Raw genomic sequence first — 26,746 nt, 5'->3', positions numbered from 1 at the left:
GCATTCAAAAAGGTTCTCAGACGTGCTTCATGCTAAGGTATGGAAACACTTACTTTTGGGGAATAAAACAAGACATGACAAAATTTAATATGCTCCCTTTGCTTTTATATAATATTCCATTAAGCATTCTTTATTTTGGCAAATGTGGAAAACAAACCACCCTCACTGCAATCCATAGCGCCCTCTGGGTTGGGAAAAGGAGGATCTAACTCAGAGATGCAAGGGAAAGGAAGAAATCACATGTATTTTTCATACAATCTAACCAGCAAGTAAAACAGTTAACCTTCAAACTAATTACAACAGTAAAAAATGCTCCCCAACAACAAGCAGCTTATTAGACAAAAAATATAAAATGAAGAACACGAAAACACTGAAGATATCCTGGTCAGCATGTACTAGTTATCACTCTTCAGCAATAATTTACTTTTTGTAGGCATCATAGCAAAACAGAGTTTTAAAAAGAGAGACGCAAAAATGCATAAAAATGCTACTTTTCAGTTGCATATGCACTTTACTCAAGCACAAGGAGCAACAGGTAAGAAGACACAGGTTATCTGTTTGGAAGTGTACAGAATAGGTAAGGAGATTTGTAAATTTTGCTGCTCAGACATACGAGTCAGGTTTTCAATTATGAATAAAAGATGATCAACAGGAAAGGGGAACAAGGTAGGAAAGACTTCGAAAAAGACAACTAGCTAAGATGCATTTCTATCGATCCATCTCCACAGACCCAAAAGCTTCTGCCGCATCACTCCCTTACTGTGTTGATTCTCCGTCTTATAGGCTCTCCTAGCCCACCATTTGTTGCCCTCCCTATTCTGTAATGCTACTCTATCCATATAGCCTAAAGAATAAAAAAAAAAATTACCTGGCCAAGTTGTCCCTGCTCCCAGTAAACTGCATTATAAAAATGGGAGGAGAAAGCAGTGGCACTAGCAGCTGTGTAACCTCACAAATTCAAGCAAGGGATTTAGAAATAGCAGAGAGGCTCTGGAATTAAGGTGTCAAGAGCAGTGCAGCTGCAGGCAATCTTAATGCATCTCTCCCAATGTGACACCAGAAAGCAAAGCGAGACACAATGGAGTAGATGCTCTGTATTGCATTTACCTGACACCTCTGAGCCATGATAGAATGAAGTGATATATACAGATTTTGAGAACATAACACACAGTAAGAGCACTGTTACAAACATTTGGAGACTTGTTAGGTATGCCTCCGCAAGAAATAATAGAAAGGGTGCAAGAGTACACACATGCATGGCATCCTCATTTTCCAGGGTACTATTAGTCACAAAAGCATTTTAAATCTGTATTTTGAGGTGGTACCATTTGAGAAATAACCTCAGAATCAACAGTAAGAGCAGAGGGGTCACTGGCAGCCAGGTGCATTTGTAAACAGAAAAGATGCAATTAAACGCTTGCATCTCTGAATTGTGCCCTCAAAATTTTCACAGTACATTTTTAAGATAAGGTTAATAGGCTAATAAATGAGAGACAGCATGTGCTGTGAGCTTTACCTCACTTTAAAATGAGGTTTGTAATGGAAAAGTCAGACATGGTAATATTTTACAGGGATTTAAAACAAAATTTTTTCATGCATTAATTCAATGAGCACATTGGCTGTGGGCAGGATTTATTACCAGCATACCTGTTTACCATGACAAATTTTATCTAATAGCTACAGCATTGTTATGCATAATGAGAACCAAAAAATTCTTGATCTTGACTTAATTTAATGCACAGAGCATTAGGAAATTTAATCAAAATTCTATCTCCTTTCTAAACATTACAATAATTATTCTTTTTCATGCATTCAGTCTATTCTTACCATTGCAATCTGGTCTCATGAAAACTTGGCTAGAGTTTAAAAATTTAAAGGCCAGGGTTAGAAAGGAAAAGGAAAGTACTACTCATTTTCAGCATCTTTGCTAAGAATGCATTAATTAGATCCTACATTATGCCAGTGTTAGTTTTAAATACTTAACTAAGGAAAAAAATAGTTGCTTAAGTTTAGTGTTTATACATAGCTATTGAAAATGATCTAAGAAAAAGTCTCTCAAAACAAGGTTTCTCAGGAGGAGCTGTCTCAAAGATGACTGGAGAATGAATACGTTCTTTTGTGGATTGTTTCTAATGAATAGGCATTTGGATTTACTTGTATTTACTTCTGGGACTGTTAATTATTCTATTGTCAGCTTCCTCTGTTACACTAGAATTACCCACCAAATTTGAACTTTTTATTCACTATTCAGGTGAAAGAGGTAATGCCATACAGTTACAGTTATTATAAAAATGAACTCAACTACATACAGACACAAATCAGGAAGCTGAAAAGTAACAGGCATTGCAGGGATTTAGCTCTGTACTCATTAAGACTAAACACTGTAAGGAATTAGCCTTTTATGTTCAGAGGAATATGAAAAATCCAGATTTCATGTGTGCAGAGCACACGCACAACCAGTGACATAAATGTGGACATAAAACCCCTCAATTAAAATTTTAAAGGCCAACTAAATACATGCATTTTTAAGAAATAATTTGTCATTTTTCAGTGAGAAAAAGATTCTTCTTAGAAAAAATTTCCATTTAGGTTGTAAGAAAAGATAAACTGTGTTACAATTGATTTCTACTTCTAGAAACATTTCACATGCCAAACGCAACTTGACAGGATAATGACATCTTTCCCATATTGGTGCCATCTTCTCCATAGACGAGCAGAAGTGGCATACTAGTTTTGATGCTTCTTGGATCTTCCTTTACTCCCTATAACAGAACTCTTCTGTATGTCATGATATACTGCTATTTTTTATTCCACTTTATTTCCTCTCTTCTTTTCAATGTAAGGAGCCTTCTTGTCCTCTGCCCTAAGCCCCTAAAGGCATATCAATGGCAGAATACTGACATTTCACAAAACAGCACTTTCTGAACTTCAGAGAGGTGAGCCCCAACTCTGTGAACTAGAAGACACTCTGGGCACAACTACACTGGTGAACCAACACGGCAAAGGCCTCATCTCTGGCCCTGAAGCCACTGGCTGTCTGACCACGTTCATACTCTAACGCTCCAAAAGAGGATGGTGACATCTCAGAACACCTGCTAATAACAGTCCCTGAGCAACGCTAAACTTTAAACTCTTCCTGAGAATTGCTCAAGGGCACTGTAGCAAGGGCCAAAACTGTACCAGGGACGATTTTAACTACTTAAAAAGAGGATAAAGTTTCAGTAGCAGGACCCTGCCCCCTGCATGGTTTTACTTCTTAGAATAGGTGTATGCAGCCTCTCAGGATGGGCTTTGAGAGATGATTTTATGTACTCTGAGTTGCTCTTTCTAGAAAGAACCAAGCCAAGCAGAAAAGGAAAAGTAGGGATTGCTCTGCGTTTCCTCAGAGTTGAGGCCAAAAGGTGGGCTTATTTCACTAGCATGTAGCTTCCTTTCTATGAATTTGATTTTAGCATGTGAGATGAAAGCAGTGACAGAGCAATGTCATATTTTGAGTTGCTATTAATAATAATCAACATCATGATTCAGACTAGAGAGGATGACAACAAAAAAATCTTTTTCAATCTCCTGAAGAATCACTTGGTTTTCCTGACATAAGCATCTCTTGTAACACAATGGGATTCGTTACCACAAACTTCTAGAAACTAGATGTCACAGAAACAGGGATTAAAAAGAAATTAAGTCAAAGGGTTCCATCAGCATCCCTGAAGACCGACTTTTGCAGCAGCTATAGGTGATAACCATCAGAATTCAATACAAAATTTATCATGGAAAGAGACAGCCAAGATAAATTATACCCATGTTTTCCCTAAGAACTCCCGTATAGGTCTCTCCCAATCACCGAAACCCAATTTTTATTTTTCCTTCTTCCTAAGACTTTTCCTGTGTAGACATCTAGAGCCAAATACACAGTACATATTTCAACCAGTCTATTTTCTTGGTTTCCTGCAGTTACTTCTAGAAGGCTACTGTAGTTTATTTCTGATATAACACAGGAAAACCAAAAAGCTAAGTAACAATAAGCCTCACCGATAACCATGTGATTAAAATTTGTAAAAGGTAGATTTTTGTCCACTCGCTTTCTCTCATTTTTCTCCCTTATTATTCTCTTTCATTTGTTTCTATAGCCTCTGCTCACTGTTAAGTTTCTGTACCACTCTCTCCTGATGATCACGCCATCCTTGTTTAAGATGACTTCCTTTCCTCCTCTGGGTCACACTCAGATGAAATCCTGACTAAGTCTGAAGAAAGATCCCGTGATGTACTGAGACACTCAGCTCCACGATTCCATGATGTTCTCCCAAAATCATAGTATTGTACATAAAATGAAACCCTTTACTTTTACTCCCAGATGATCTATTACTAGCAGACCGCTACTTCTCTTAAATCTCAAATGGACATTTGTCTCTTAAACACTTAACTTTTCAAATGCCAGAGCTGCCAGGGACAAATTGAACACAACTATTTATAGTTTGGGATCTTTGTTTTTTAGACTGAAACTTTAAACATACATCTTTAAGAATAAACATACCCTCTCACCATTTCTGCTCATAAAAAGCAACAGTAGTCATGGCATTTAATTAACTTGAAGTTAATTAAAGTTAATTAAATACACAGAGAAGCCAGGCTAAGCTCTTTGGGCTTCATTTAGGTTATCAGTCTTCAGCCCTACATGTCCCCTCGTTAAAAGCCAGAGAAATATGGCATAGAAGAGAGATAAGGTTGCCCTGTCTCAACTGCTACACTTCCAAACACTAATTTTAACACTCTTTAGCCCCCTAAAACCAAGATAACGAAGAACTAAAATAAATACAAGAATGGAGTACACTGCGATTTTGAAGCACGACAATAATGCTGACCAAATATAGTGAGAATAGTTCAAAGTGATATTACAGTAAATGACATTTGGAAATTTTAAATTATGTGACATTATTTTACTGTGATCTAAAATTTAAATCCATGATTTTTCTGTATACATGTTAACAGCTTTCACTGTACTATTTACAGTCATCCTGAGGGGCGCAAGTCGACATAAATCCTACTATAAATACATGGTGCATTCTGAAAAATTACATATTACCTTATTGTAGTACTAACTTCTGTATTTTTGTGTTAGTGCTGGTCATCCTAACACACAAATTCTCAGCAGTATTAATAGTGCACATAAGTCTTTGGGACTTAATGTAGAGTTTGTGAATGCAGTATTTCAGAAGGAATCTTCTGACAAAGACAGAAAACTTTGTAACACTTAGCTAGTATGGGATGGCGAAAGCAAAATAGGTTGAGCATTTGAGAATAAGGTCAGCTGAAAATCTCTCGTTCACTAGACCTGACTTAAACATAAAGTTTGCCTGAGCAAAGGTGTTCATCAACAGGGTTTGTATTCACATTTCCCCAGCTGCAACGTCGCATCTCTAACAGCAGAGTATGCTGAGTCACTGTGGAGGATGAGATGGGGGACATGCTGGAAATCTTGTAACTCATGTGACGGACAGTGAGTACAGTAACTCCACCATTCACCTTCAGAAGACACAACTATTTTCAAGATGAAAAGGAGCAATGTCGAATTCCAGAGCGCCTCATATAGCTGTCTGTCAGGTTGTGTTGGGTTTGGGTGTTTTGTATTTTTTGGGGGGTTTTGGGGGGGTGGTGGTGATGGTGGTGGTGTTTGTTTCAGGGCAAGAGGGTGTTTTGTTTTTAAACAGGACTGATGCTTTGTGTAATTGTTTGATTTGAAGCTCTGCTAGGATAATTTACACAAATCTAACTTACACAACTTAAAAAGGAACTTACCCTTTCTTGCCAATTACAAGTTTTCAATACGTTTACCTCTCTTGGTGATAAAATTCTGTTGATCATTTCCTGCCAAGCCGAACATCCTCGGGTGCCCAGTTTTGTAATTAAGCTTCTAAAATTAACCTAAAAACCACTGTGTTTTTTAATCTTTGTAGTAGGACCACTGCTAATGACTTCTTGCAGCTGAAGCCTGGCTTGTTCTCATACTGATAACGTTATCTTAATTTGTCCTTGACATTAAAATAGTATTATGTAGTTACTAACTCCTCTCTCTCATTCCCAGTATATTTAAAAAACAAACCAACAAAACCAAACAAGCTTTAACACATTTACAGCTCTGCTCAAAAGCAAACATTTCCCAAACTTTAACAATCCTCTGGAAACCCTCTGATCATTTTTCCTGTTTGCCAAGTGGGATTCTTCATGTTAAGTCTGGACACTTCGCTACGAATGAGGGTTTCCTCCCTTTCCACTCCAAAAAATGTTTCACCAAAGTAATTATGACTTTCAAAAAATGTTTTGCTAGGACAGTATATGCATATCCCAAACTGAGGGAAGGAGACTGTGCACTTCTTACCACACATTTATTTTTCAAAGGGAAAGTAACAGCAGTGAATGGCAGGTTAGACACAAAGTGAGAGTAGAGACAAGAAAAGACATGACGGTAAATAAACATGGAATCACAGTCAGAGAAACAAGTAAGAAAATGTAAAGGAAAAATGAGAACCCAGGAGTGGTTTTAGAAGATCCTCTTTTTCAGAAGTCTACAAGGAATTTCTGCTTACTGCAAAGTCCTAATTATAGGAGGGATCCAGGAAACTAACAGCTACTTTTCAGAAAGGTTAAAGAAAAGATCATCAAGATGCAGAATTAAAATAGGTTAACAAAAAGCTTCTATTCCTAATCTAACATGTATTCCCCACAAACTATTACTTTTAAAAGCAGCTGTCCTAAGTCACAGTATGACTACACTTCCAAGAATACCAAAGTCATTTTTGGTGACTAGTACCATGCCTACATTTGCAATACCCACTTACACTGAGTGGCCTACTCAAGCTGAGTAGTATCTTACTCAAGTCTGGAGGAGTCAATGGTAGTTTAGGAAGTCTGAAATGCACTATGGTTTAGTAATACTGTTTGTCCTGTTAGGAGCACTGAAACAATAATTTTGTTTTTCCAGAAGCATTAACAGATACTAGAGTGTTATTCCATGGGCTATTTAGTCACAGGTCTAGTGACTAAATTTAACACATTGTTGTGGTTTAACTACAGTAGGCAGCTAACCCCCACGCAGCTGCTCGCTCACTCCCCACCCTGGTGGGATGGGGGAGAGAATCAAAAGGGTAAAAGTGAGAAAACTCGTGGGTTGAGATAAAGACAGTTTAATAGGTAAAGCAAAAGCCACGCACACAAGCAAAGCAACACAAGGAATTCATTCACTCCTTCCCATCGGCAGGCAGGTGTTTAAGCCATTTCCAGGAAAGCAGGGCTCCATCACGCGTAACAGTGACTTGGGAAGACAAACGCCATCACTCCAAACATCCTCCCCTTCCCAGCTTCTTGTGCACCCCCAACCTACTCGCTGGTGGGGTGGGGTGAGAAGCAGAAAAGGCCTTGACTCTGTGCAAGCACCGCTCAGCAGTAACGAAAACATCCCTGTGTTACCAACACTGTTTTCAGCACAAATCCAAAACATACCCACATACTAGCTACTATGAAGAAAATTAACTCTACCCCAGCCACAACCAGTACACACTTTCTGTTTTCACAGAAGTATTTTAAACATTGTTTTAAAAAGATACATATAGTTAAATTGATCCTTCCTGAAGGACATTTTCTCTTCCTGAGACATAACAGAGAAATCACTAGAAAATTTATTTCATAGTAAGGGCTAACAAGTGGAACGCACTGTCAAGGTTAGGTCTTCAAATAAGCTTCAGTAGGAGACCCTGCCATAAGACCCCTGACTAACTTCAAATTCCACATTTATCATTACTTTTGGAGGGAAAATACAAGAAATTTAAAAAAAAAAAATTATAAGAGATAACATACAAGAGCCCTTTGGTGACGTTCAAACCTTTACCATATTTGAAAGCTGCTTTAAAGAAAAAAATTTCTCATTTTCTGTACTGTTTAACAGCTCTTTCTTGTGACCACAAAGACTTCATTCCTACCTGTCAACAAAGGCTTCTCCTTTTCCACAACTTCCACAATATATTTCTTTATTACATATTTGCCCTGCAGCCAGTGTAAACAGGAGAGCGTGCTGTTGAGGACTTACCAGAGGACCAGTTGCCTGGTTTCAAAGAGAAATTTGAGAAAGAGATGATGGAGCAGCCTAACAAGGACCACTGTGATGCTCTGGTAACAAATACACCACTTACAGGCTAACTTCTCCATCCCCTCTCAATTTCACTGCCTAAATAGTTCAAACATGCTCTAGAAATGGGAAATTTTCCAACAGCGCTTAGTGGACTCTTTCAAACCGCCATCTTTTGTTGAGCAAGTGGAAATAAATCAACATCTATGTCCTGGTTTCGGCTGGGATAGAGTTATAAGGCTGCTTTCAATCTTAATTCTGAAACATTGCTTGTTACCGAATTACAAAATACCCAAACCTTTTTGGTGTCTAAATTTACTCTGAAGCTCTTACGTATACAAATAAGATTAAAATAGAAATGAGAATCAACAACTAATGATAAAAGCAATAAAACTGAAAGTACTTACATTAAACTTAATAATGTCATATATCAAGTACCGAGGGACAACCTGTCCATTAACCTTGTCGATGATCATTTCCTTAAAAGAAGAGAGATGTCATTTACATTTATTTCATGAATACAGAATAATGTCAACACATTTATACTTAGTGCACGTACCTATAAGCGTGATGCAATCAAACACTGGACACATCTTTATTATCACAAAGATTTTACAATAGGTCAAGTTTACAAAAATATTATTATGGTCTTAAATACCTCTCATGAAGCATTCAATACAGCAGCCAGGAAGCTGTACTAAGGCTCCACATTCTGATCTGCAACATTTATACATTAGTTTCCCCACAGCTTTCAAAATCACTACCTTTCTTGAGTGAATAATGAGTTTTTAGAAACCTCAGTAAGAACTGCGATCCTAAGTCAACCAAGCACTTTTGGAAATCTCACATACAATAAGTAGTACAACAGCAAGGAAGTAAAGAACAAATATTAACATCTATTTTCTAAGCTCAGGTTGGACCTTTTCACATTAACTGTGTCCTAGGCAGCAGTGACAACTGCAATTTGCTTGAATGTTGCATTGTGACTAAACAGTAGGATTCCTTCAAATGGAAATAAATATCACAGATACTATCTGTATCACATGAAATTAGTTAACATTCAATACATACTGGTAAACCATCTTGAAAATATGTCAGCTAGAAGAAAGACTATTAACGATCAACATCCAAACACAAAAATGTTTCCTGAACTTAATGGTACATACAAAAATATATACATCTTACATGCTGGTGCTTACATCAGGCTTCCTATGATAAGAATTAGACATAGGTTATTAGTTTGATAAACTAATCAAAAATATTTATTTTCATATAAATTAGTCATGATTGAAAATGGTAACAATCAACCAATTGGGAGACCTTTTTCAGAGAAAACTTTGAAATATTCACTTTTCTAAATGCAATCAATCTTCTCCCTCCCCCACTTCCCCCGCCCTATTTTTGGCTAATAAGTTAGTTGGATCAGCTAAGGATTTTTTGCTGCCAATATCAAATTCACACATATGAGAGAAAACTACTGGAAAAGGTGAAAATATTTCACTATAAGATGATGAAAACAACATTGTGAGCTCAAGTATTATTCCAAAAGAGAACTTTACATCAACTCAAATTAATTTTGTTTAGTTTGTTTCTTGCTAGGTCAGTAGCATTTTTATGTTTTACAATCTTTTAACTTCTTTTAGAATCCATAACTTCTACAAAGTAAATGCAAACGAGTCTCTATGTAAGACTGATTTTCAGTCTGTAAACATACTAAGCTTCTTGAATTGTACCTAGTATTTAATCACATTTGGCTTTGAAAAATAAGCAAGCAGTTGTAAAAACATAGATTTGTTTTAAAGCAAACACAAAGCTTGAAGCAATTAAAACTAAACTAGAAGCCATGAACCTGTTGTTCTCAAAAGCCATTGGGAACTATAAGTTGCCCACTTAGTATTTTCAAAATCTCATCTTCTGTGAACACAATACTGACATGGAGATTGGGCTTTCACAGCCAAATGCAGCATTCACAGGTGTTGTGAATGACTACCTGAAGTGACCTTACACATCTTTCCACATCATTTTAAAAAAAAAAAAAAAAATTAATTCCATGAGTGAAAAATATTCCTTTGTAACACTACAGTATCTTACTCTTAACTCTAAAAATCATTTAGTCACAGGTACTGTCAAGTAACATTTGCAAAAAGTCTACATAGAAGCAATGTAACAAAATGCCATTCTGTTACTTTCCAGTATTTAGGTAAGACTGGTGAGCTATCAAAGGAACAGCAGATGCAATGCTGCAATGCCTTCTTTGATAATAAATTTTACAACTAACTGCAAGAACAGATGGAGCAGGTACACCCTAAGAGAGAAAGAAGGCATGATGTTCAAACTTGGAAGAGTGTGTAAAGATATAATGTAATTTAAAAAAAAAAGAGAGAGAAAAAAAGGGAAAAAAATCCACCAGGAATTCCTGATAGCAATCAGGTGAAATGAATAACAAAGTAAAACTGAAACAAAAGAATGCTACCATATTTCTTTAAAGTTTCAATCGCATTAGCAGGTGAAAGAAATTTAAAAAAAAAATGTAATTGAACATATATTTAAGGTTTAAGGACTCATTTCCTCAGCATGTATATTCAGAGCCTCAGCTTTGATGCAAAGCTAGCATTTGTATGCAAAACCCTGAAAACATTTCAATGCCTGGTATTACACGATTTTATGCCTCATTTTCAAAATCTGAATCTCTGAATATTCAGTTTAAGAAGAATTATAAAATACAGCCAAGAGGACCAAGAATGATTTTTAAACCTTCTCTGGAATGTTCAGTTTTAAGACAATTCATTTTATAAAGAAACTTTTTCTCCTCTTCAGACATGTATAAACCTTTTTGACTCTATTACTGGTCAAACTAGCCTCTTTCCTCACATCCTCACTTCTTTTCTTCCTCCCCTGCCTCTTGTTCTCTTTTCACATCTTGACTGAAATCCCACCTTCCAGAGCAAATAAACAGTAGCACAATATGCCTTAGAAGTAGAGATAACAAATTCCTGCACTGCTCATCTCCATCATGACAACAACATTCAGGGCTCCATTAGTTACATCAATACAACTGTTGTAAGGCAAAAGCTGTAACGTGATCATAAGAACGACTTAGATTAGAAATACTCTAACACATCATTATTTAACAGTCTGATTTCAGAATCTTCCTTGAAATTATGAGAATTGAAAAATACCTCAGGGAATAGACCTCAAAGGTAAGTTCAGAGACTGTTGGGAAAATGTAGTATTTGAGAAACTGATCCCATTCAAACTCACTCATTCTGATCTGAGTAATAACCTGACACTATAAGGCTATATTTAAGCCAATTTTTAGATAACTAAAAACTTAAACACAAAACCACTCACATGACATGATAATAGAACACAAAAGTATCCATAAGATCCATTTCCTTTAATAGACCCCACATAGACTTACAGCCACTATTGTGTGTTTTAAAATTATCACTGCTAGTAAGTATGATCTTTACCACTTGCCCATTAGCTGCTAGTTTAGGTATTAGCTTAACCTGCAGGCTTGCCAAACAAGGTCCAATGGCCAGTTTCTTTGATGTAATCTGGCAAAACTGTGCTGGTGTTCATCTCCTTTACTTAATCTTCTGGTGCTGCAGAGATAGTCTTACAGCTATTAGAAACAGCAACTGTGCTAAGAGCTTTTAAGGTGGACAAGTACCAAAAGAACAATGCTGGACTGACAGCTCATGGACTTTTTCTTTTTTCCTTGAATCACATATCTAGCAAACAACTTGGACTTAAAATAATCCAAAATTTAATCACAAAGCAAAGGATCTCATTTTAGCAGCCACTTGCAGAATGTATTTTTTTGTTGACGCAGAGTATGGAATCAGATCTAATCACACATCTGTCTATTGTTCCTTTTCCTCCTGTGTCTTGCCTTTCCCTTGTCCATTTACCTTTAACACAATTCTAGCCGCTGCCGTATTTCTGGAATGAAAAGACTTTTTTTTTTTTTAAAGTCTATTTTGCACAAAGTACCAGCCTTTGCAAACTCAGAAAGTTGTAAGTTATGCCATTTCTGAGAAAGCTTACAAATAAGTGAGGTCTGTACTGATACAAAAACATAAATCAATCTCAGTCTCGCTCTCCACTTTTGGAGTCCTTTGGCCCTCCTAAGTCTTCAAATGTGAACAATATTTTATATATAAATAAAATAGATACAAAATTGTATTAAAATTGTAAAAAGTGTGTCAAGCCTAAGAATGCCTCTGCATTTTCTACTCAACTGTTCCAAAGCTAAGCAGAATGCCAAGAAAGTTCCTGAAAATAACTAATTAGTTTTCTGCATGACAGCCAAAACACTTGAACAAAAATCCATGCATTCCCTCAGATAGCAGTATGGATGCAAAACACTTGGCTTCTAAAGGAATACTTCATATTATACTAGTCACCTGTAGGTAATATACAAATTAGCTTTAATGAGCTTTGCAGAAAGCTTTCTTCCATGCCAGGAGAATAATCACAACTGAAGAGCTGAGATGAGCACGGAGTATTGCAGATCTCTCATCACCCAAGACGTAACTGATCATAGTAAGAACTGTTTGAAAGTAATTTCAGCCTGAAGTGAACCGTAAATGCATTTGAAATTCTCAAAGACAACCACGTGAAAGGCTTACACCAGAAGCCTTAAAGCAAGTTAATAGATCAGTGAATTAATGGAAATTGCCTTTATGAAAGTTTTATATACACTGTCATTCTAAATAAAGTTAGGGAAAATTACATGATCTTTTGTATTCTTAACACCAGTAGTTGTTTTGCTGCATGGCACTGATACCTCTGTTTTGTCTTTCCTTCTTTCTCATACTTTTTAAGATTACTGTAAAGCAATGCCAATTGGGCCACCTCATTCTGTACTTTCATTCTCTGAAAGACAGAAAGCTACTTCAAGGGGAGTAAGTATGAACTACTTCAACCTGTAATTAAAGAATTAACTTCAACAGCCCTTCAGCACTAATTAGCAAAATATGTTAACAGAAAAAAGCCAAAATTTTCTTCCCATGGATTAAAAAAAAGAAAGAAATCATGCATATATCCAGAGTAAAGGAACAGTCATGGAAATTATCATTTGGCACCGACATTAAACAAATATTCAATTACAAAGTTAAGCTGTTCTGATGCTTCAAATAATAGACAAATTTTATTCTCAAACCTGTTGAAAGGAATTTCAATTGAAAAGAAAAATATCCCATCAACAGCTGTTTTTTTTTTTAACTGACCATACTTAAATAAATTTAGAAATCTGTACTATGAAAAGTATTTATCCATTGAAAGGTTTTAGTTGCTTGGCCTTTCTGCTTTACCCTTTTTGCGATCTAAGGGGGGGGGGGGGGCAGAAATCACAGTAAGACTAATTTTATGCCAATAAAGTGAAATACTGAAATGCACTATAACAGTCAAACTTTTACAAAACAACAAATTAAGGGAAGTAATAGTTCACGTCCTGGGTAACTGAACTTCATTTATTCTTAAGAGACTTATACTATAAACCTGGGAAACAACACACCAGATCAGAGCCCCTTTCCCACACCCCACAGCCACATTTATGCACATCTATCAATATATGTGCATCCCTGTCTCCCACCATGTACATATTAGCCACCCTTACTAAAACGTCTGTTTTGAAACACAAAAAAAAAGAACAGCAGTTTCCATGAAGAACACCTAGGATTGCACAATATGGACATTGGCAAGCCATTACTTTCTCAAGAGCCGTAAAAAGAGCAGGGGAAAAAAAATCATACCAGGCTTTTTATCTCAACAGTACGGAACTTAATGTATGTCATTAAGAATATTATTATGTATGTCATTAGGAAGCTGCCTGGCTGAAGAGGCTCCTACCAGACATGACAGCTTGTGCAACCACTTTTGAGCTGACAGCATAGCATTTCTTGCATTATGCTTTCAATTTTTCAGTGAAGCAGAGGTGGTGGAAGATATTCCATTATCTACTTCTCTGCCCCTGAGACAGTACATTGTTCCTTGCAATAATTATCCTTATAGATTCCATTTATACATGCTTCACATGTAAACGTGTGTTCAGTAAGACAGATCATTCACAGAAGTGACATTTCAAGAAGGATACCAACAACAAAGGCCTGAGAAAGGAAAGAAAGTTAATAATGACAATATGGTCTCCCATATCTGAAAGGTGCATTAGGCTTCAGAAGACCAATATGGAAGATCATGTCAGATATTCAGTACTTCAGCAAACAAGAGTGACAGCAATGTAGAGAGCCTCCAATGCTACTGCAACATGATAGGTAACTGTGTTCATCTACATTGACAGGTATTTAGCATAAGAGCTAATGAAGTTCTTTTGCTTATCTAAAATAGGAAGGTCAAGAAAGGAATAATCTCTTCTTGTGGTTACTGTTCTGAAAAGTTTACCAAGAATACTCCAGGCCAGCCTTCAAACAACAAATACAGATGTTTTGCAGCTTGTTTACAACTAGCTTTAAAAGTTCATTAGCAGGTTTACATAATTTAAATTAGCATGACAACTTAGAAATGTTTTAGTCTTAAACAAATACAACTAAGCCATTTCTAAATCAGTCAATAATTCAGATCAGCTGAAAATAAAGGTGACAGAAGCAAAGACCAATTCACAAAAGTCTATCAAAAGATGACAAAAATTTTATCAAATTTCAGAAATATTTACATTAACTGGATCAAATTGACCATGTTTACTGTATCAAAATATAAAGCTATAATAAGAGATGAGGTTTTGCAATAATTTCTTTAGATTTTCTTCAAGCCTTTTCTCATATTCAGAGAATGTCATCTCAATACCTTGATTTATTTCAAAGACAAAGAGCTCCCCCCAGAGCAGTCTTCGCTGCTATTCTGTAGATAAGAAATAACCTATGAAGTGTGATTCCCACATTCCGCCAGTGACTGAATCTATATTACTCCTGAAATCCCATGATTCACTGATCCAGGCCTAAAAACTTCGCCCTGTTTCTGAACAAAAGCAAACAGCACTGAAATTGTTACAATAATTATACAGTATGCTCCTTACCCCATCCAGAAGAGTATTTGTTAGATGTGTGCGAAGATCTTTACGAAATGGAAATTCCAGATTAGATACATGAAAGATCGAATTGTCTCTATCGATCATATAAACTTCATTCTTGCCATCAATCAGCATCATGTACCTGCAAAGGCAATGTTAAGATATTATACTTAAAGGTATATCCTCTAAATCTCTAGTGTTTTGATTTATAGTAAGTGCTAAAAAAAGGCAATCATGACATGTTATAAAAAAGCATTTTAGAAGGCATTTTTTACAGTTAAAAGCTTAAACCTGTTGCTTCAGGAAAGCAGATAATTTAGTTCAATGCAATTATCACAAAGAAAATATTTCAAAGATAAAAGTTCAGAATATATATAGAAAAGAATGTTGTGTCCAGATAAAATGATGCTTGAAAATCTATTAAAAATAACAGAGGTTTTAATGCTGTAAGAAATACATGAGGCTAATTCAGTTAGATTCAGCTAACAGAACTTTTATTCCAGTTTTTCCTTTATTAAGTGGACCAGAACTTTGCCTGGTATAAATCTGCAGAGTTTCATTCAAAAGAAACACCTTTCCTGCCTATCATTGGTTATCTAACACTGCAGCATTGCAAAGCCCCAGCCAACTTTTCATTAAAACACTGACAAATTTAGCCAAGGTACATTCCTCTCACATTACATACAAAGAAAACCCCAAAGCTTACTACACTATCACCAGCAACTTGTGAGCTTGGTTCAGTTGCAGACATCTGAATTTTCTTAAAATTTCTTTACACTATGACAGTACTTGGGAGCCCAAGTCATTAATTTAGACCTCTCTGTGCTAATCCCACAGAAGACTGCTCTATAGAGATAACATTCTGTATACAAGAAAAAACAGTGAACAAGTAGAAAGACAAAAAACAGTGAAAAAAAGATAAAAACCACAAGAGACACAAAACAGCATGATAGCTGTAACACACCTGAGTTACCTTTGTAAAGTTTTCTTTGATCTTTGCAACAAGAGTACTAAAGTAGAGTTTCAGGAAGAATAACAAGGCAGCTGCACAGACAAAGGTCTTAAACTTGTGCAGCAGCCTAGGAGAGCACACCTCCTGACTGCAGAAAATAAATTGAAGAAATTTTGGCAGAAACTAGTACCAAACTCCAGCTGCAACAAGTCAACATCTTGACAGTGAATGAGAAGTAATAAAGGTGCTGAGCATATACCACAAGCAGCTGAAAGTGAAGACTAGCAGCTTGCATCTGATATGGTAAAGGAAGATAGAAACTGTTGTGGGGCTCAGAAGATTGGCAAAGCAAAAAAGACTAGAAAAGCACCTTTTTGGAACCAACAAGATGTGACTGCACTTAGTAAGACCAGCGAAAAGAACAATATAGTTATCAAGATGTGATCAAACGATCAGACAGGAAACACCATGGCTTAAGAGCAGTGCAAAAAATAAGCGTACAAGAGACAAAGCTGACATGACGACTCAAAAGTCAGTCCAAGTTTGGTCTCTCAGTCAAACCTGAGTTATGTCAGTTTTACTAATTACCACCTGAGCTGCTGTAATTTAACTTATGCCTGATCATGCCATAACTAATCGTGTTGGTGGTCTACACCAAAACTGAGAGCGTGACCCTAACCTGAGCTTTCTTTCACTGATCCTTTCATTTCACCTTGCATACAGACGTGCTACAAGCACAAATGTTGTTACAGAAGTTCTACTGAGAAAAGTAAAAAAATCACAGAAACCCAAAAAGAGAATAAAATAGGAGCACTACCAACTGTCAAGATAGTTCAGTGGTTCTAAAAGTTCACAACATTTAATGTTCTTGAATAGCCTCTGACATAAATAGGGAAGGGACACAAACCTTCCCAGAGCAACTAACCCGTTTGGATTGCAGTGCAGACTCTTTGACAGCACAGAATAGGGAAACACTTGATTAAAAGTAAAAGATGATAGGAGTTTAACCATCCACACCAGAATATTTTTAAAGAGAGCAAGCATATTTTGAAGATACATTCAGCAAAGAACTTTTCATACTTGTAAAAGTCTTCAAATATACTGGATGTATACGGGGGAAAAAACTCAGCACTTTTCATAATTCATCCATTTCTCCTTGGAAAGTCCTGGTTATGAAGAAATAACGAGCTATCAGTACTCTTTTCTAAAATTCATCATTGCTCTTACAAGTAATGCCCACAGGATCTCTGCTGTCAAAACGAAGCAACAAGCATCCCCCGGAAACCCTGCAGGCAGCTGTCCTGTTTGTCTGCACAGATCCAACCTCTAGAAATCAGTAGATCTGACTACAGGAACACAGTACCACCTGTGCAGCTTAAATAAATACTTTCTTTCAGTGTTATGACTACAATCGTAATTCACTACACATCAGCTCAACTTGTGTTTCTCCACACACAAGATGAGTACTTCAAGACATTACATATCAGTTGCACACAAAAAAAAAAAAAACCAAAAAACCCAAAAAACAAGCACACAACCACAAAAAAAACAGTCACATATGATCAGAAAACCAAAGGGGGGGGGAGGGGGGGGGGGGGGAGACTAGATTAAATCAATGCAACATTAGGAGAGCTGAAAGCAGCACATGAGATGCTTTATGAAAAAAATAATTCAATATACATTCAACTAGATGACTTGGCGCCAGTTCTTCAGAAGCAAGAATAATCTACAGACAACATTCATTTTTCAAACCATGTAAATTTATTCAAACGTAAAACTAATTATAAAGAGCATGTTGTGTTTTTCTCAAAAGTTAAAGAATCCATGGGGAGGGAAGAAGAGGTGTGTAAGTAACAGAAAAAAAAATATGCGCACTACTTTACTTTTAATTTTTTAAATAAGCTTAATTGGACGTCTCTGCACTCACATATTCATTGCTGTTTTAAGTACATGCTTTCATTGCCATTTGCCTCACTGACAAAATAGCATCAGAAACAAGTTCTAATTCTTCAAGAGATCTAGCACTTAAAAAAACCATACTTGCATGATCATTGCAAATGTGATACAATAAGAGATCTTACAACTGCTTTAGGAAAAAAAAAAAAACACAAACCACAAACAGTTAAAAGCTTTGTTTTCAGCCACCTAAAACAACTACAGGTTCAGTCGACACATAGAAGTTTTCATCAAAATCTATTAGTTTAACATCAAAAGTAAGAGTGGCACACCACCACTTTCTCTAGATCTTTCACCCAGAACAAAATCTATGGAAATTAACTTAAGAGTTGGTAGCTGGATAGCCCACCAACCACTAGTGGTGAGATTCCTTCTCTTTCAAACCACAGCGCTAACGTTACATCTCTTCTCTCGTGATTTCTTTCTCTTTTTGAATTTTGTCACTGCTAGCTGTTTATACCATAAACTCTAAATGACAGGGACAATGGTAAGTCTTACGACTGCATGCAAAAGTTTTCCAATCAAAGATCACCAGGAATCACAATTGTATCTTACTTCAGAGAGCTACTGAGAAACAACATGTACTTACTTTGAAGACAAAAAAAAAAAATTTGGTCTCAGGACAATAAATTACCTTAATGTAGACCCATTTGTCATGGGTCTCATGATAATATATTTGCCTGACTTTAGAAGCTGAACAAGTTCTCAATGAGAAAGACATTAGGCTGACACAGATATATCTGCTTTGAAAGGTTTTTGTTTGGTTGGGTTTTTTAAGCTGAAACCCTGAAAACACCCCCACCCCTCAATTTAATATAGTACTGAAAAAAAACTCTGAATGTGGTCCAAACAACAAAATTTGTCAGAATTCTTATTATTACCAATGTCAGATAGAAGAAATTTGGTCAAGGATGGACTGACAACCGGAAGTGTTCTATGAGCAGCTGATAATTGAAAACGTGGAAGAAGCAAAAGAGAGATGCAACCATGCCAAGGTTTTGGTGAAACTATTAATTAATGAGGGGGGTTGGTTGGTTGGTTGGTCGGTCGGTCGGGGTTTTTTGTTTGTTTGCTTGTTTAACTCCAAAAGCATAAGTTCATGTGCTTAACATCAGGCTTTAAGTTTTCTCCAGATGACACTTCAAGCTTTCTTGGAGAAATCTTGTAGACTGCTGATCAGTACATTTCTGATTATTATCCGGATGTGCCCTGACCGGTTATATTTGAAGAAGTTAATTAAGGTATTAGCAGCATAAGCACTTACACCAGAATAGAGAGAGTGCCTCTGGGCAACACCATACAGGCAAAGAAAGAAGAACGATGATTCCTTAAATACATTCAGTAGGAACTAAAACAGCACATAGGAGCTTAACTGTCATGCATCGTATTGCATGCTGTGAACACTACTTGCTATTACAGCTGTACATTTATTACTAATTATCTCCATTGTGTGAGCACCCAAAAGCTCCAATTAGTAACCAGGCCCCATTGTATTAGATTCTGTGCAAGTACACAAGATGATATGGTCCTGTATCAGATGGCTCAATCTGAATTTAAAACAAGACAACTGAATAAAAGAGCAAGAGTGGAGCAGCAATAAAAGCAATAACAGAACTGCTCGTTCACCTTTGATAACTATACATGAAAGCAGAGGATCGTGTTTGAGCGACAAGTTCTGACAAGCGAGTTAAAGAAAAAAGGGTCACAGTGTCCACACAGATTAATCTCACAAGCAGATAAAATATCTACAGTCATAGAAATCGCAAAATCTAAAGTTTCATTAAAAGCTACTTTTCATTCACTTCTGGTCCTGAGGCAAGGCCCGTTATTAATTCTAATTGGACATTAGTATTAACACGATAATTCAGGAAATAGGATGAAAATTTCATTAGCAAAGAGTTACAGCTCTTGGCGTTAGACAAGCAGATCTCCAAATCACCTAGCAGAATATTAATAACTTTAATCTTTAAACTTTAAAAAATGTCAACCACCAAATATCATCTTGAAAAGTTTTCTCTTTGGAAATCAATTATTTTTAGCACACCCAAAAAAAGGCCACTGTTTCAAAGGCTCATCGGCCTCCACTTATAACCTCTTCATGCAGTCCACATCAGTTGGGCCCAAAATACATGCTAGAAGAATGATTTTATTAAACTTCCATTTTTAGTTTAGTTTTTTTTGGTGGTGGTACTAGGTCTTTGGGTTTTTACACAATTGTGAAGCTGACTCGAGCTACATTGAAAATGATAAGTTAAAAACTGTGGCTTCTCCTTTATGTGGATGTTTAGTATTTTTCACCATTAAATTCAAAAGTACATTTCAGGAAAATATTATTTAAGACAAAATAAGGCAAATTACTTGGTCTCCCTCAACCTACAGTCATTCAGAATCAGGAACAAGAACAGAACTGTGCCTCCCAAGCTCCAAATCCAATGCTGCACCCACCAGAGTATGCGGCCCCTATCCTCTTTCCCAGCTTACTAGAATTCACAAAACCAGCTTTGAAAATGCTCCCCACCACAGTACCTCACATTCAGCATAGCGCTTGCCAAAACACATTTACGGTGAAATTGATCTCCTAGAAGTTCACAGAAGTTCTGCCATTGACTTCAGTTTTATGATGTGCCTTACCTATGTTTAACTTATTTCCCTCAGCCAATATCCCAGCAACTATCCTACCAGTAAGTTTACATATGTTAATTTTGTACTTTATAGGATTTTTAAAACCTTAAGTATATTAAAATATAGCACAGCTTCCTCAAACTTTGAGACCTCATCTTCTGAGCTTGAGTTCAACACAAAATTAATTTTCTGAAAAAATCTACAAGTAGCAAATGGATTAGAAATATTTTTTCAAAGGAAGCTTAAAAATTCAGCTCCTATAGGAGCTTTCTTTGCCCCACAGTATTTCTTTAGACGGGCTATATCAAAGATTATTTATTTCGACACAGCATCGTCGTCATCACTTCTTTTTTCCCTTTTTGAATACACTTGTGTCTGCATTATCACATGAAAGAATGCAAAATGTATCAACTCTAAGCGCAAAATACACGGCAGCTCTCCATTCCCAGGGGAGTTCATTACACAGCCTAGAATTCAGTCTTGTGAAAGCGCTACCCTCCCACACAAATAAGCATTACCCAACTCAGAATAGCTATTAGCATCACTAATATGTTCGCTGACACAGAGGCAACAATGAAATCCTGTTGCAGTATCATTTTCAATTTCTTAATTTCCTATTATGACTGGCAACACTTCAAAATCATGAGCGCGTTGCCACTCCATACATCGATCACCTAGGATGAGGCCAAGCTACTTTAGCACTTTACTTTGGACCCTGCCACTCCCTCCTGGCAAGACAGCATCAACTTCTGGCCAGACGCATCAAACGCTGTAGAAGGGGCCAGGAGAATGAAAATTAATGACTGCCCTTTATCCACTGACAGTAGGAGATCATCTATCTGTGTCACTAAGCCGCTGCAGTTCCATGTCCTGGACTGGATCCAGACTGTGCTGGATCTAGAGTAACAGTTTAAATTAGACAAGTTTGAAGTTGGCCTGTGGCAGATGGAGCAATACACCCTGAAGTCCCAATAAATGGGGAAGGCTCAGCTTGCTTTCTTCTCTTATATTAATTGCTGCTGGCAATGGTCGCTGCTTCAAACTATGTCTCCTGAAGGATGACAAAGCCTGGATACACTAACACAGGAAGTTATGTGAAGACTCATAATAATACATTCAGTGTGTAAACAAAAGGAAAACAATGTCTCTTTAATCAGCACACTGACAGCTCTGCCACAAATACCATTTTCAAACTTGTACACGTGTTTTCATTTGCACAAGTACATAGTATATCAGCCAGCAAGAAACACTGCTACACATAAGCAGCTGTAGAATTATGTATTTGACTTGATAATCCAAATTCTAAATAAAATTTTTAAAAACCACATACACAGGCCCTTGGAAGTTAGTCTGCTCTGAATATACCAACACTTTATATTTCTCTTGCATACTTCTAGGTTAAATTCTGCCATCAACAGTCTCCCCAGTATTTTAAACCAAAAAAGCCCCTTAGATTCTGACTGACAGTAATTTCCAATTAACAGCCTCCAGCTCCAATATTCCTTATTCATGACCTTGCATTTTGGACAACTAAATATCCTTCCAGTTTTATTATTCTGCTCCTCAGTGAATTCTGTGGCTTGTCTCCCTCATTTGTTTGTCAGAACATACTTGGTTTCTGTTTCAAAATTCTTAATGACAATATAAAATTAATATTCAGGAGCTCCACTTGTGGCTTTCTATGTATTTTCTTCCAAAACCATCCAGTGCCATTTTCTTTCAATCCATTCTTTACCTATCTTACAATTCTAGCAATCTTCATTAGCCTCAGTCTCTATAATAAATCAAAATTTTGTCAAAGTCCAGAAGCATGAGATCTACCACTATTCCTGTGTCAAAAAAAGTGTTTTCCCTTTATATGGTATACAAACTCCTACCAAAATGGTTGAACTCAGAGGAAATGCCATTCCTCATCTATACTGCAGACTGTGTTCCTCAGTCCTTCTGATTTCATTAACTACTTCCCTTAATTTATCCAAATCTGTCATTTTAGAAAGAGAGAACCTATATTATTGATCTATTTCTACCCCTCATTACAATCATAATGTTCTAAGTTTAAAGCAAAGCCTATTCATCAATGACCCAAACTTATCTTCTAGAATCAAGATTTTTTTTTCTCATTATTAAAATACGGTGTTTAATAAAATACTGTTTCGTAAGTAAATGTATCTCATGTATCTCTTATTACGTTCAGAAGCACCTGGATATGTCACTGGTCAAAATTCTCCACCAATTCTCCACCCTCGAAAGAGGGTAGAATTCAGCTTCATAATTGTAAGGTGTCTACTGCAGGGTGAAATGAATAGTTCTCTAGGCTTCCATAACTGTGTTGGCTAAACTCTTACTACATCAATGGAGATCTAGACACTCAGCTTGCAATAGATGTTAAAGTGTGCTCACAGTGACAACTCTGATCAGTTTGGGTATCTGCAGCAGATTCAGCACTAACCCAGAAGTTTACCTTAACAATCCTGTAGTGATTTTTTAAAAATCTGAACTCCGTAACATTTTTTTAACCTTCAGCTATTATAAAAATAAAATGTTATCCCTCAAACTTTATTTTGCATCTTTCCTAAACAATGAATGCTTTCCAATACTCATGTTACAGTCAAGAAAGTTATCCTAGCATATCTGCTACGCCAGTGTCTAATTTCGTGAGAAATTACAATGTTCCAAATATCCAGCTTCATGTTCTGAATCACTTCTTCAAGCTACTGCTGCCCTGACTTGATGTTAGTATGGAAAAAAAGTAATTTCCTTGTGACATATGAAGTGATCAATAAGACAATTAAAGGGCTATGCTTAATTTCGATATTCATAGAATCACAGAATCATTTAGGTTGGAAAAGACCTTTAAGATCATCAAGTCCAACCATAAACCTAACACTGCCAAGTTCACCACTAAACCGTGTGCCTAAGCACCATATCTACACGTCTTTTAAATACCTCCAGGTATTGATGAATTGATATTCATCAATTCATTCTGCTTATTTGAGACCACAGAACTTCATTTCCATAAAATTCGTTAAGGTAGTATTCCCCACAAATATACACTTTGTGCAAGTTACCACTGTAGGATAACAGATACCCCATAGCTTATACAGGTATTCAGTCTCCATAATCTTTACTACTCGTCAGTATCCTCCACTGTTATCTCACTCAACATCAAATTCTTTTTCTTATTCTTGCCTGCCACCACTCTCCTTTAAACTCTGAATGCAAGTTTCCCTTTTCATTTGATCCCCTTGACAACCCAAGCTCCAGAGAAGATTTTTTTTGTGACTGTTATGACCCTGAAAATCATCAAAAGTGAGGCAGTGAATCTGCAGATGACAACATTTACTACAGAAATCTTCAGAATGCCCCAAACTACAGTAACAAACAATGCAAGTTTCAATATCCAAAAGGTACCAAGACACAGGCAGGAAGAGAGATACGACCATACTTCCCCACCTTACAAGGTTCTAACTTAACTCTGTCAGCTGCAAAAGCTAATATAGCAGCTACTTTTTAAAGGTCAGTGAGAGCACAGAAATGCAAACAAATCACTAGGTCACATAACTAATAGGTTGGTGCATAATACAGAAATAATGTTGCATCATTATATAACTTCTTGGTATCCCCTCACCTGGAATACTATGTACACCAGCATTAATAGGGAAGTCAGTTTTTGAATGAAGGAGATAATGGTAATACTACGGAGCATGGAAAAATGCGTAAGAAATGTGGAAACTGGTATCACTTCTCCTAATAAAGTATCATAGTTTAGACTGAGTTCAAACATTAGTTTTTCCTGTTTTATAAATCAAGGATAAAGATGCCTTTAATTAATTTAACAGATGGCAAATTCAAAACCAATGTAAAACTACATTTTCCATCTAAAGTATTATTAGACTGTGAAACTGCAACAGAGCTGGTAAAACCAAGAATTTAGCAAGGTTAAAAAAGACTATCCAGTTACAGTGTTTTTCTTGACTGCCTTCCAGGGTTTTAATTACGTTAGAGTGCTGCAGGGGTTTTGTTTCTTTATTTCTAAAAGGATATTAAACCTTATGGGTTAAATTTGAAGTCATCTTGTTATCATTATTTGGCCTACAACAAAGGGTAAATTAATCTACAACTACTATATATTGAAGAGTTCTTATAGTGCATTATGCCATACCTGATGTAAAACAAAAGAAGAAATGTTAACTAGCCAGAAAAGATGTGACCTAGTAAGAGAATCTGTATACCGACAGATTTATTTTAAATGCTAGATTTTCTTTGTTTCACCCAAATTTTAATGATGCTATGTGGTCAACTACATATTAAAGTACATTTCTACATTAGGGGCAGGAACACTATTGGAAAACAACTGTACAGTATAATGTTCTGAATACTTTTTTTAAAAGCTGTAAGATTAATGGAACAAATTATACCTCAAGCTTGACTGAACTACTGAATTCTCTTATTTTTTTTATTATCATTATTATTTATTGCAGATATTGAGCTTCCAGCTTGCTTGAACATGTTTGACTCCATCCCTCCTCCACAAATTTTAGTCTGAAAATATCTTGCAGATTTAGAGGGATATTCATGCCTGAAGCAACAGGCTCAAAAAAAAAAATGCAAAGCAGCAGTTACACAGTGGTATAAGAAAGAAAAACAAATGAATTTAGCATCAGATGACAAGTAGTTACACTCCTCCTTTCCCCAAGCAAGAGAACCATAACATCTCTCATGGAGGCCCATAACGTTGCAGTCAAGAAAAGAGCATCACAACTCTGAAAAAGGAGGTTCCCTTAACTTTGAACTGATTTGTGCAAGAAGGTATGCTGGGTCAATTCTGTCTACATCACAGGCACAAACCACAGAAGAGCACAACTGCCATTTGTGCTCACAGATTAGAAGATCAGCTCCCAGGGAAAGGGCTGCCCTAGATATTCATATAGTTAAACTTTACAAACTGAATGTCATTCTTCCCTGAATAAGCTTAAGCCATTACACTTCATGGATGTGCCTGTAATCCCCCCAAGAGAACCAGCAGTACAGGACACGCTGTTCCACTATTAAAAGTGGTCTGGGAAAAAAGAAAATAAATAAACAAACCACTAATCACTGATACTTGCACTTGAACATCAGGTACACATGCAGCCACACCATTTATCTTGATCTAATTAGAACGTTTTAGGAATACAGTTGAACACTCTAAGATTAGTATTCATATCACAAGCTACATAATAAGCATTTTAATGCATTAACTATTTATAAATAAACAAAAGAGCTTGCTTAGAAGACAATCTGTCCAAATATTCAAATAGTTATATATGAATAATCAGTTAAGTAGTTCTTTTCAAAGAGCTCAGAATTGTGCCCATAAAACTCTGTGAGCTGTCAAAAGGCTTCAGAACTGTGAAGCACCAAGCCAGCACATCACAAAATACACCTTCCGTATGGTATCACATCAGCAATGTTCCTTAACCACTTAAGAAAGGGACACAAAAACAACAGCTTCCTTCTACCACATCTTTTCAGACTCTTGACACTGTTGCAGGCACATACAAATGAGAAACCACAACCTAGAGTAAGAATGCCTTCTTTGGCCATTTGAGTCAATTTGGATACAGACTGGGGATGATATGTTCTGTCACACCTATTTATTCATTCCTCTACATTGATTCAATGATTTAAAAAACAGACTTCAGGAGATAGAGAAGCAGCAGTGATATGGATGTGCCTTAGTAATAAATAAATAAATAAATACAGAAATACACCATCACCACCCCAAAAAAAAAACCTACCCCAAACCACACACTCCAAATGCAGCATTAAGATAAAAAAAGATTTCAACCTAGCCCAACAGCTGTGAAACTAACAGACTGTGCTGGTTTTGGCTGGGATAGAGTTAATTTTCTTCACAGTAGCTAGTATGGGGCGATGTTTTGGGTTTGTGCTGAAAACAGTGCTGATAATACAGGGATGTTTTTGTTATTGCTGAGCAGTGCTTACACACAGTCAAGGCCTCTTCTGCTTCTCACCCCACCCCACCAGCGAGTAGGTTGGGGGTGAACAAGAAGCTGGGAAGGGG

General features: G+C 36.6%; 1 protein-coding gene across 1 annotated transcript in view; it reads right to left on the bottom strand.

Moving 5' to 3' along the window:
* The window catches only part of RNGTT (RNA guanylyltransferase and 5'-phosphatase), a 186,610-nt gene that overhangs the window by 124,699 nt on the left and 35,165 nt on the right, over window positions 1–26,746 (bottom strand). The window contains exons 8-9 of the mRNA XM_019472759.1: window positions 15,156–15,291; window positions 8,524–8,595 (exon numbers count right to left, since the gene is read on the bottom strand). Of these exons, the coding sequence (XP_019328304.1) occupies window positions 8,524–8,595; window positions 15,156–15,291 (208 nt within the window). The remainder of the gene's footprint in view (window positions 1–8,523; window positions 8,596–15,155; window positions 15,292–26,746) is intronic.

The sequence above is a fragment of the Aptenodytes forsteri genome, unplaced genomic scaffold, assembly GCF_000699145.1.
Source record: "Aptenodytes forsteri isolate BGI_AS27 unplaced genomic scaffold, ASM69914v1 Scaffold20, whole genome shotgun sequence".
Lineage (NCBI taxonomy): Eukaryota > Metazoa > Chordata > Aves > Sphenisciformes > Spheniscidae > Aptenodytes > Aptenodytes forsteri.
This window is presented reverse-complemented; position numbering and strand designations above follow the sequence as displayed.